At 34.0% G+C, this 12,527-nt stretch overlaps 1 protein-coding gene across 1 annotated transcript in view; it reads right to left on the bottom strand.

Moving 5' to 3' along the window:
- Window positions 1–4,136: 4,136 nt before the first annotated feature.
- LOC107716842 (neurofilament heavy polypeptide-like) overlaps window positions 4,137–12,527 on the bottom strand; it is a 47,705-nt gene continuing 39,314 nt past the window's right edge. Inside the window, exons 16-30 of the mRNA XM_016523441.1 lie at window positions 12,036–12,092; window positions 11,848–11,901; window positions 11,671–11,718; window positions 11,417–11,467; window positions 11,272–11,319; window positions 11,118–11,162; window positions 10,889–10,936; window positions 10,649–10,696; window positions 10,295–10,342; window positions 9,647–9,685; window positions 8,806–8,862; window positions 8,126–8,170; window positions 6,923–6,952; window positions 5,153–5,197; window positions 4,137–4,408 (exon numbers count right to left, since the gene is read on the bottom strand). Of these exons, the coding sequence (XP_016378927.1) occupies window positions 4,239–4,408; window positions 5,153–5,197; window positions 6,923–6,952; window positions 8,126–8,170; window positions 8,806–8,862; window positions 9,647–9,685; window positions 10,295–10,342; window positions 10,649–10,696; window positions 10,889–10,936; window positions 11,118–11,162; window positions 11,272–11,319; window positions 11,417–11,467; window positions 11,671–11,718; window positions 11,848–11,901; window positions 12,036–12,092 (833 nt within the window). The 3' untranslated portion in view covers window positions 4,137–4,238. The remainder of the gene's footprint in view (window positions 4,409–5,152; window positions 5,198–6,922; window positions 6,953–8,125; window positions 8,171–8,805; window positions 8,863–9,646; window positions 9,686–10,294; window positions 10,343–10,648; window positions 10,697–10,888; window positions 10,937–11,117; window positions 11,163–11,271; window positions 11,320–11,416; window positions 11,468–11,670; window positions 11,719–11,847; window positions 11,902–12,035; window positions 12,093–12,527) is intronic.

Genomic DNA, 12,527 nt, shown 5'->3' with positions numbered 1-12,527 from the left:
ATTTAGCAGCCTCGATTGAAATACAGTATAGCAAGCTAATTTAGCACATCAGAAACTGACATTTTCACTGTTCTCATTGGGTCATGCAAATACCAAACACATAAAAAAAAAAAAAAAACTAAGAACAACTTCTATCACCTCTTAAAGTTTTCAGCCCTAAACATGAGTTTTATACATCTATAGTGCGCAAAGCCTTCTGAGAATCAACAGTTGAGGTTCCACCTTGTAAACATTGCATTCTTACTGTAAACTGTCTCTTATTTACGGTAAGACAGTGATTTTTCTCAAAGTCACACAAAAATTACATTGATTTTATGCGTGTTTCAGACAGTGTCATTGATATTTGTATTGCTCATTGTTCATGTGTATATATATATTGTTCAGTTGACATCCTCTCGTTCAGTTGACATCCTCTCGGCTCTGTGCAGTTGTAACTTCAAAGTGAAATTATTTCTCTGGCCTACTTCTCTGTTCAAAGTCAAACAGTTACAGCTACCTTTCTCACTATGTCCTGATTAAAGAGAAACGGCCTTCTGCTGCAGTCACTACATACAGTATAAACATTATGCAGTCTTTCTACGACCATATGTAGCCCATATGCACAGCAGCACTCAAAATGCGGCCGGCTGTTCACTCTCGTTCTTGTCATTTAGATTTTTTTCCACTGCAGTGGATTATGAGAATATATTCAAGGACATATTTTAGGCCATTCCAATCCTTAAGTTACTGAAAATAAAGATCATACACCAGTGTGTTCTTGAATAAGACAAAGTTTTTTCCTGGTTGAAATTGTCATACCCGCAATATTTGCACTGAACAGTGCAATATGTTACAGGAACAAGAATTGACAGTAACTTCAGATCACCATCTAGAAAATCTGTTGGTCAAAGTAAAGGCAAATATTACACACATACATCTCTTTTTTTCTACTACTGTAATTTACAGTAAATCCACATATTGTTTGATGACTGTCTAGGACAGGGGTCTTCAACAGTGGGACTGCAAGGGGTCTTCAATTTTTGTTAATGTTAAGCTATTTTTGTGAAATAAATAAACAATGTTGTAATCAAAATCAAGCTAAATATTTAATTGTCTTGCTTACATTAAAAATATTAAGTAATTAATATTATTATATTACATTGCCCTACATCATATTTGCTGAATGAAATCCAATACTTGTTTCTTACTAATTTTGGGGTGCTAATTCAAAAATAGTGCCTGTTTTGCTTTAGCACGTCACACTTTCTCACAAAATATGATGAATTTAGTAGCATATCTGCTTTCAACAACCATTTCTAAGGTGAAGAAGTCTTGAAATAAACGTAAAAACTGCCACAAAGACATGATTTCTATTATCCTCTGAGCCAGGCTGCAGCTATTTATTCAATTCTCAGCCAGTTTTCACGTGTATAAATGATTCTGAAGACATTATTTTATCCCTAATCCTGATTTCAAGATTAGAATTATGACCAGTGATAGAAAAAAATGCAAACATGATCAGATGTTTTCAGCTACATCTATTGGTTTTACTACATCCAAATAGTGACAGAAAATGAACTCAGCATCATAAAATTCAGTAATATTAGCCTTTTTTGCAGATCAGCAGAGTTTTCCCCCCAAGACATAGGGCTGTGTAATAATTACTTAATGGCTCTTCCAACAAAAAAATTGCATTATATTTTAGGCCAGGCCTGAAACGCAGCTGTGTATCCACGAAGGGTGTGGTTTGAAAAAAGTTGAAGACCGCTGATCTAGGAAAACAGAGAAAACTATGGCATGGCGGACAAACACTGTATTTACTGTATACTTTAACTTTATACAAGTAGCACAATTGCTTTGGGTTTTACCTGTACATGAAAAGTTACATTGTACATATTCATACACTATTCAATTCACTACCATAAATCTAATAACCTCCAATAAGGGGTTTCACTTAACTAAAGAGATACTAGAAAAGTCTCAGTCAAGTAAAATTCAAGCCTTTCATTATATAGAGGCTGTAGGTGTGCCTTCACTTCTTAATGACTCTTTCAAGTCTGTAAGCATGCAAGCTCTTTTCACTGGTTAAGACATAAATCGGATTCGGTCCAAATGGCGTCCTCCTGCTTTCTAATGGCTGTGCATACAAATGCAGAGAGATCGCAGACCCTGGTAGAGCCCAAACGCTCTACACATAATCTCATTACCAGTGAGTCAAAGGAAATGGCCTGGGCCAAAAGATAAGGCCTTCAGTGAATGTGTGCTGTTAGACTTCTCTCTGTAATGGGATCATATACTCTGACATAGAAAAATAACTAAATGAATATTTAGAGCAACACTTAAATTATTTAACCAGTTCTAAATTTGCTTCACCGCTGAGTAGTCTTATGTACAATAAGAAAAAAACAGCAGAATCTTCCCTGCAAAAAAAAAAAATGTAAACAGACGATTTAAGATCTCAAGTACATAAAAAAAGTAAATCTACCCAGTAACACAACATTGCTTTGACAGGTGTTTATGCATTAAATATATTCCAAAATGTACATTATAATTAATTTATGTTTCTTTGATGTAATTGCATATTCTTTTTTTGTCAAAATTGTGAAACTGATCAGATTAGAAAAACACTTATGAAAGAATGGAGAGTGTCCACTGAAAAACCAGGGACCTCCACTCATTATTTGTTAAAGTCTCTGATGGTTAAGGTGGACAGCTCTTGAGAGCCTAGCAGCACTGTGTTTTTACAGAAGTTCATAAGCAGTTTGCACCTGGCAGGGCCGGACGGGGTCTGTCGTCCAGTTACTGGCCATCTGCACGGGCTTTCTGCAGCAGTAACGCAGCCCTCTGCTCCATCATGGCTCTCATCATGGTGGAGCCAGTTTTCACGTGTATAAATGATTCTGAAGACATTATTTTATCCCTAATCCTGATTTCAAGATTAGAATTATGACCAGTGATAGAAAAAAATGCAAACATGATCAGATGTTTTCAGCTACATCTATTGGTTTTACTACATCCAAATAGTGACAGAAAATGAACTCAGCATCATAAAATTCAGTAATATTAGCCTTTTTTGCAGATCAGCAGAGTTTTCCCCCCAAGACATAGGGCTGTGTAATAATTACTTAATGGCTCTTCCAACAAAAAAATTGCATTATATTTTAGGCCAGGCCTGAAACGCAGCTGTGTATCCACGAAGGGTGTGGTTTGAAAAAAGTTGAAGACCGCTGATCTAGGAAAACAGAGAAAACTATGGCATGGCGGACAAACACTGTATTTACTGTATACTTTAACTTTATACAAGTAGCACAATTGCTTTGGGTTTTACCTGTACATGAAAAGTTACATTGTACATATTCATACACTATTCAATTCACTACCATAAATCTAATAACCTCCAATAAGGGGTTTCACTTAACTAAAGAGATACTAGAAAAGTCTCAGTCAAGTAAAATTCAAGCCTTTCATTATATAGAGGCTGTAGGTGTGCCTTCACTTCTTAATGACTCTTTCAAGTCTGTAAGCATGCAAGCTCTTTTCACTGGTTAAGACATAAATCGGATTCGGTCCAAATGGCGTCCTCCTGCTTTCTAATGGCTGTGCATACAAATGCAGAGAGATCGCAGACCCTGGTAGAGCCCAAACGCTCTACACATAATCTCATTACCAGTGAGTCAAAGGAAATGGCCTGGGCCAAAAGATAAGGCCTTCAGTGAATGTGTGCTGTTAGACTTCTCTCTGTAATGGGATCATATACTCTGACATAGAAAAATAACTAAATGAATATTTAGAGCAACACTTAAATTATTTAACCAGTTCTAAATTTGCTTCACCGCTGAGTAGTCTTATGTACAATAAGAAAAAAACAGCAGAATCTTCCCTGCAAAAAAAAAAAATGTAAACAGACGATTTAAGATCTCAAGTACATAAAAAAAGTAAATCTACCCAGTAACACAACATTGCTTTGACAGGTGTTTATGCATTAAATATATTCCAAAATGTACATTATAATTAATTTATGTTTCTTTGATGTAATTGCATATACTTTTTTTGTCAAAATTGTGAAACTGTTCAGATTAGAAAAACACTTATGAAAGAATGGAGAGTGTCCACTGAAAAACCAGGGATCTCCACTCATTATTTGTTAAAGTCTCTGATGGTTAAGGTGGACAGCTCTTGAGAGCCTAGCAGCACTGTGTTTTTACAGAAGTTCATAAGCAGTTTGCACCTGGCAGGGCCGGACGGGGTCTGTCGTCCAGTTACTGGCCATCTGCACGGGCTTTCTGCAGCAGTAACGCAGCCCTCTGCTCCATCATGGCTCTCATCATGGTGGGGTTAATAGCTGGACTCATAGCTGGGGACATGGGCCGCAGTGGATATTGGCTGGATTTAGAACTCATTAAAACACACTGGAAGTATGGTATCTTGCCTGCAATACAAAGAATGAGTGATTCTCAGTTCTGAAATAAAATAAAAACTGATCAAATGAACACTTCTAAAAAAACATTTATACATTTATTGCAACAACAAAACAGAGTTTAGTTTTGTGTAATATTTATTATAATAAAAACTATTATATATATATACATGCATACATTATATATACACATGCTAAGTAAATAAATAAATACACAAAATCCAGGTTCAAACAACAACAAATAATAATAATAATAATAATGATGATAACTGAAAGCTATTGTGTCTTTAATCATATAAAGTTGTGCTTGAGGTTTGTTTTGCAGCAGGTTACATGCTGAAAGGTTTCTGTAGCTAAACAAACAAACAAACAAATAAAACAGTTCTAAAAATAAATGTATAGATTTACTGTTATATCAAAAAAAGTGTTTAGTTTTATTTTGGTCCTGTATTTTTATAATTAAAAACTATTCAACATTATATATACAGTATTTATTATTTTATTAAAATATTCCATATGACTAAATAAATAAATCACAAAATCCAGGTTCAAATAAATAAACAAACAAACAGAAAATAACAATATTGCATCTAAAGTTGTTCTTTATGTTTGTCCGGCAACAGGATACATGCTTTGCAAAATTGCATATTGCAATGCAACATTATGATGTACAATGTTACAGAGGATTTCTGTAGCAAAACTACTATAATGCAATATATTGTGTTGACAAATTAAGTAGAATTAGATTAACTTTACCTGGCTTTTTCCCCTCTGTGACATTTTCCTCCGCTTTCAGATCTTCTAATTGAAGTTGTTAGAAAGAGAAATTGAAGAAAAATTTTACTCATATCAATATATACTATGCAGACGCAAATCTTTAAATGACAGGGCAAGGACTTTCAGTTTAGTATAGAATATCTGTTAATGTGACATTTAGTTATCAGGGTTGTTATGAGGAGACAAGACAAAGCTCAGTTCTCAGAGGAACAATTTTTACATGCAGCAGACCATGATATCTGCAAATACCCACTGAGGCAGAGTCGAAGACTTGAATTTTAAAGTAATGGCAGCCTTCAAAAGCTACTTTAAATGGATGAAAACCAGGCTGTGAATAAAGTCACTTGAGACCTTGGGGGGGATTTCAAATCCTTAAACTTATTTCTCAAGGAGAAACACGTTTTTATATTAAAGAGAATTTCTTAGTGAACTAGTAAGAAATTGTCATCTGAAGAGTAAGTGGCACTGTAACAATACAAAAAGTTGCATTTGCAGATGAACTGAGGGCTTTGTCCTGGTCAAAGCAATTTGCCATTGTAATGTTGCATTGCATACAGAAGGAATCAGAAAATAGACATAAAAACTAAGGAGGAAATCCAGAGTGTACTGTGCCCAAAAACAGCATGCTAGATTAACATAATCTGTTTTCATAATCATCCTTTTTTTTTTTTTTTGCTGTTTTATCTATACTTTCTTAACCCTTAAAGTCTGACGTATTTTATTGAGCCTTCATACAAAATATTATTATTATTATTATTTTATTTATTTATTTTTGAATATCATATTTGATACTTCAGGTTTTTATGGTTCATATAACATGATATAGGAGAATATAGAACTCATACATGAGGCCCAAACTGACCAAAAATGTGCAATTTGGTGCAGTTGCCGATATTTATACGCCCAAAAATTATGATGACATTCTGGTAGCTTGTAATGTAAATCAATGGGATCTGTCACTATATCTCACAAAATTTGTCTGAGATCATACTGGAAATATCTGTATTTTGTGCATACTTATTTTTACTGGAAAATAAGACAATTATACTGATTAAATTATGTTTTTCAGTGAATAGTGCCTTGTTAAATCAGACTGCAAGTGGTTTGTGAATAAGACCCAGGGTTTTTACTGAGATAACATGCATTAAATTGGCACAACGGTTAGTAAATTTGACTCTAACAAGCAAGTCAAGTGATTTGTGTAAAAAAGTACAGTAGGTGGGTGTTACAGTGGAAGAGTGAAATTAGGAGTTCACAGGGCCAAATTGCCAGCAGCATTAGTGTATTAACAGCAGCATTTAATTTGCAATTTCACTAATGCTGTTTAAAAATAGTTTAATCTCTCTGGTTTAAGTGGGAACCTTGAATAGTAACAATGTGGTTCATTTGATTTCCAGTGAATTATTGCGGTTCAGTTATTGAAACGGTGAAGTTAATACATCCGGTGAATAGGGAATTGTACCTCAGTGTCGCCTGGAAGTTTTTGAAGTTCTCCCAAGTTCTACAGTATGCAGGTACGCATGATCACTATGAATGCTTAGCAATGCATTTCTAAATGTAGTCTGCAGATGTTTCAACCTGCTTACACAAATGCATGCATTTGATTATTGCTTATGATTTCTGAATGATTAGGGACAGCATTACTGTATATGAAGCAAACAGGCTACATTTAAACTCAAACAGCAGCTCTAGAAGCTTCACACCATACTCTTCCACACCTCATGGATGTCAGAAAACATCTGAACTTACTTGCTGGTGCTGGTGCCTCAGCTGGTTTGTCTGAAGACAGAAATGTGAGGACAGAATTGTGGTTAGCAAAGATCAACCTGAAAGTGATGGCAAAACATGGGCTCTGTTCCAAAACCTGTCTCACTGCCTTATTAGGGAGCATTCTAACTGAAATAAAACCTCAGAAGTGAAAATTTGACTACAGCTAGCCATGTTAAAGGGGTCATATGATGCGATTTCAAGTTTTCCTTTCTCTTTGGAGAGTTACAAGTTGATTGTGCATAGATAAGATCATGAAGCTCGGGATTATGGTAAGGGGCGTTACATTTCCGACAGGTGCTTGTGGTGTTCGGCCAATCACAATGCACTGGTTCAGCTGGCCAATCAGAGCAGACTGTGCTTGTCGGAAGGAGGGACTTTGTAGAAAACGACGCGTTTGAGAGAGGCGAGGCATAGAGGACCTACAATAATGTACAGTATTTGAAAAATAATGTGTTTTTTGAACATTAAAGCATGTCAACATATTCTGTTACACCAAATACACAAAATAATGATCTTTAAAAAAGCATCACCTTTTTTACTTTTACTTTTAAGACCCCTTTAATACTTTCTAACTGAATAATTGTTTGTTTGTTTGTTTTTACATTGAACAGATTCATGCTGATTCTAAGCAATTTGAATAAACGGATTTTGAAAATATAATTATTAAATAAAATATGCAAATAGTTAATAATAAACTATGCCATGGTTTTTAGTGCAGCATTTTTTACAGTTCCTCACCCTTTTCATATATGTATGACTGACAAATATGCTTTTTTTATGTGTATGTATTATGTATTAGTTAAATGTGCAATCCAAATGGGTGGAAATTTTATATGCAATTCAAATACATAAATCTTAAATTTAGGCCTAAATATTTTGTGTTGTTATTGTAAATATAACACTCATTTTCAGTAAATATTTACTCACCCCTATGTTGTGAAATAAAGGAATATATAATATAATATATCACTAAAAGTTTATTCTTTTGAGTCTGACTGAAATAAAATAGCTGATCCAGTTCACAAAACCAATTTCCAATTCTTGAATTCAACTCAGATGACGTGAGGATGAAAAACTAATTATTTTTTATTTATTTATTTTTTTTTGGTCAACTTATCTCTTTAAAATGCTGTCTACATAGTCAGCACACTAGTTTTTAAAACAGAGCCATAGACTTCATACCTTGGGTTTCCTTAGTTGTTTTCTTCTCATCTGGAACAGGTGTTCCTGGCGGTGAAGGAAAATAGTGCTTGTCGTATTTTCTTTCAGTCTCCTGTGCCTTTACATTTACACAATATGTGAATGTGACACCTTCATAATTGCCCTTCATGTATGCATGCTAAGTCTTTTAATCAAGTTTAAAATCAGAGTTATTTCTATTCTTTAGGTGTCAGGAACACATGTTCAGTTATGTGATTACATAGTCATGGAGCAGAACATGAAAGGTGCACTTCCTGTCATAAAAATAGAGAAATTCTGTTCATGACTTCATCTGAAATTATATAACTTGACAGATCCAATTTTCTTGTGCCAACTGAAGTCTAGCGAGATTTTATTATTTATTTTTTTGTCTATGCAGTGAGTTCTCAGTGAAAACAAAGAAAACATGTACCAGTGTTCAAAACACAAAGCATCCATTGGGAAATTAATATAAAAACACTTTCTCAATATTTTGCCATGCTTGTCTATATTGTGCTGTGAGCTGTCAAGAATAAAATTCTGTGGAAACTTCGGATCCAGTTTTAGGCTCGTTAGCAAAGGAAATCAAAGATGTTTTCTCTCTTTATTGGGGGATATTCAAAGATACAGAGATGTCTATCAGGCTTTTATAATGCAATCTTAAAAGAATCATTAAAACTTACCCACAACTTCTTTAATGGTTTGATTGGCTTTCGGTGTTGGTGGAGCCTTCTTCTTGACTAATGATCAAACATAATCAAAGATATTACACTGATGGTACAGTATACAGTATACAATACAGCACAGTATACAATATATTTTAAAAATCACAATTTTATCACTTTTACTTTTAGTCATGCTTGTCAATTACTATAAACAGGAATTGCTAACTCTTGCAGTATTTGATCTGTTAGCCCTTTACAGGATGTCAATGAGTTAAAAAGCGCATAAATATTGTGCACTGGTTTCCTGTCAAGAAGTCACGAAGTATTGCATGCAGTAATTCTAAACAGTCCATTAGCAATCTAAAACGCAGTGACCTATCGCTCAAGATGGACAAAATCATTAATCAAATGTAGTTGTTGTTTGGAGGATTACTGATTGAAATGTTCACTAGAACAAACTGTCTTCAACACATTCAGAGCAAGATTGCAATGCTTATTATTACTAATTTTATTATAAACCATTTTATCAATAAGGAGAGAGATTTTAAATATATAACCAATATTTTTTTAATTACATGTTGACATTTTCTGAAGAAAAGTGTGGTGTTCATCTGTTAGTCTCCCACTTTGTTTCTATGACATTGTATGATAAGGCTTTTTTGTTTGTTTTTATTTATTTCATTTTAACATTTATGAGAAAAACGTTGAGGCCAGGTCATAATACATCTAAGCAGCACTAATGCTGTTGGATGAGTTCAGTAGTTTAATATTTAATATTAGGGAGTTGTTTAAACCCCTAAACCTTAAATATGAGCAATAGTAAAACTATTACTGAATACTTTACAGTAAAATAACATACCCTCTGCTTTGGGCTTCACTTCTTTTACAGCTTTCTCTTCTACCATTGTAGAGGCACAAAAAAAGAGTATAGAGTTATTGGATGAATTATGAAATAATCAAATAATATTCAAATATTATTCAATATTATCCAAGACTGGTGCCCTGTCTGCATGACTGCAGGGATTTTATGGCATCAAATAAACTAAATGGCATGCGGAGAAATGCGTACAACAACAATTAATTTTCCATGTGCGCAGATCTAGAAGCAACTGATAAGCAAAAATACAGTAAAAGAGCAATGTGGAATTCAGCTAATGTAGCAGGGACCATTACATTTACTCTCAGCAAAACTCTGAGAGTCCAACACGTTAAAAAAGTAGCATGGCGGAACATTTTATGACGGGCGGCTAACAGGCACTTGCCTATAGAAGCGAGACAAATATCATCCAGTGTGAAATATTTATAGCTGTTACCAATTTCTAAACACCGTTTAGGATACAGTTGAACCTCTTTCAGTGAGTATTAAAGGAACTAATACAAAGATTAAGACTTCTTCCTTCTTTTATAGCTTTAAGCTTTTGTGTATAAAAGTTATACATTTAAGCTATAAATATGAATATATGTATGTACTGTATGTATAATTAAGCTGTGCAGTATGTGAGGTTACCTTTATGTGAGGCTGTTGTTACTTTTGCCTTCTTTGTTACTGCTGGCTCTAATGAGAAAAGGACAGAGAATACATATTTAAGATTCATGATTTCTGGATGCCAAACAACCAGATTGGTGGTAATTGTTTTTAAGATGGCAAAAGAAAAGGAAATGAAAAACAAGCATCTCTTGAGTTGTCCATGACAACTCTATTTATTCTCTATTTATTTTATAAAGCATCTATATCACTTTATTTCACAGGTAAACACAGAAGAATTCATGGTGGAATAAATAAATGAATAAATGCATGAAATATAATATTACATTATATGTATATAATATATTATAAATAATATGCAACAATAAAACATACCTTTCTTAGTAGAGGTAGGTTTAGCCTTTTCTTTAGTGATCAATCGCTCTGTAAAAGAGGAAATTATAAGCTACTGCTCATTAATATAAAACTACTGCAAAGTCAGCTCCTGAACCATAATTAGCTGTCCTTTTAGACTTCTCTTTCACAGCTGTTGGCTCTAAATCATAAAAAATGATTTATTCAGTATGAAAATAGATCTAAAATTTAAATGTAGCCATCATTTTCTATTATTCTTACCTTTCTTTGCCACTGAAGGTTTTACTTTGGCTTTAGTAACTGTGGGCTCTTGAAGACATACAGTACAAATGTACAAAATGAAATAGAAAAGCACAAATTCAAATCCACACATACAAAATATATAACAAAGTTGTTATAATAATGACAAACATTGAGTAAAGCATCTTCTCCGATATGATTAATGGTATTTTAACTCAGATACTGCCTTTCATTTTAAATTGGATCTCACCCTTCTTTGCAGGAACTTTGGCTTTTTCTTTTGGCGCAGCTGGTTCTGAAATTGGAGGTCAAAGGTTATTACTTGCTTCAGGTCTGTTAACATAACTAGAAAAATATAAAGCATTCTTACTACTGGCACAAAACTCAAGAAATTACTACAATACCTTTCTTTTTAGTGGCTTGTTTTGGCTTTGCCACAGCAGCTTCTGGTTCTTAAGCAAAGGAAACATTAAATTAGATTTAAAACAAGACAAAGGCAAAATTATTGTCATATAAAATTAAATCTATAATATATTATGAGATAAACACCTTTCAGTACAGTAGGAGCTTGACGAGTTGTTAAAATCGGAACTTCTGATTCTGAAAAACACAGTAACTGTAGTGTTAAAAAAATCTTGTGATGTATTAATTCTTTAGACACATCTCTCTTGGAAACATACTGTACTTTCTCTGAAATGGACAGATTTTTTTTTTTTTTTCATTGACAGACATAAATTAGTTATCAATAACATATGTAAGTGATATATTTATGAATGGATTTGAATTAAAATAGTTTTGAATACCTGGAATAGCCGATGGTGGTAATGGGCTACTTGTAACTATATGATGCACTGTAAGATAAAAGATAAAGTACATTTCAGGGCATTAAAGAATATTTTAAGTATGTTTAAATTATGTTTGAAGGTGTTTTATGTAAAGTACATTGAGTTACTGTAATTGTGGGTGGCTGCATTACTCACCATACCAGCCAGGGGGCACTGGGCAGTACACAGGTGTTGGTCGGCACATAGGAACTGTTTCACCAGGTTGTGAAAAGAAAGATTCAGAGTTACAACAGACTGACTGTAGATTGCTGCTATCTTTTTGCATAACGTGAATGTAATGCAATGTAATATTAAAAAGACACAAGGCTTTGAGTTGCACTCACGATCCTGTATCGGAGCTGGAGCAGCTGACACTTCCACAACCTCTGAGGCTCGAGATCCTGTTATTAGGAAAAGGGAAAGCACTGCTGTCATATAGTTCAAATGGAATTTTAAAATTTGACATCGACTTAGAAGAACAGTTCAGCCAAAAATGAAAAATCTGTCATCATTTACTCATTGATCAAAACCTGTATGATTTCTTTCTTCTGTAGAACACAAAGGAAGATGTTAAGCAGGATGTTCATGCTGCTCTTTTTCATATAATGAAAATAAATTGTGACCAGGGCCTGTCAAGATCCAGAAATGACATAAAAGCACCGTGACAGCATTTGATTTGTGCCAAGTATCCTGAAATCATATCGTCATAAGTTGTTTGACACTTGAAATCTTCCTCTCTATGGTAGTTCGAATTTGTGTGATTTGAACATGTGCGTGTTTAAATTTTCAGAAGATCTGTAATATCGCTCACAACTTACATTGACCACTTTTATGGT

This window comes from Sinocyclocheilus rhinocerous, unplaced genomic scaffold (genome assembly GCF_001515625.1).
Source record: "Sinocyclocheilus rhinocerous isolate Xijiao unplaced genomic scaffold, SAMN03320098_v1.1 scaffold1874, whole genome shotgun sequence".
NCBI classification, from domain to species: domain Eukaryota; kingdom Metazoa; phylum Chordata; class Actinopteri; order Cypriniformes; family Cyprinidae; genus Sinocyclocheilus; species Sinocyclocheilus rhinocerous.
This window is presented reverse-complemented; position numbering and strand designations above follow the sequence as displayed.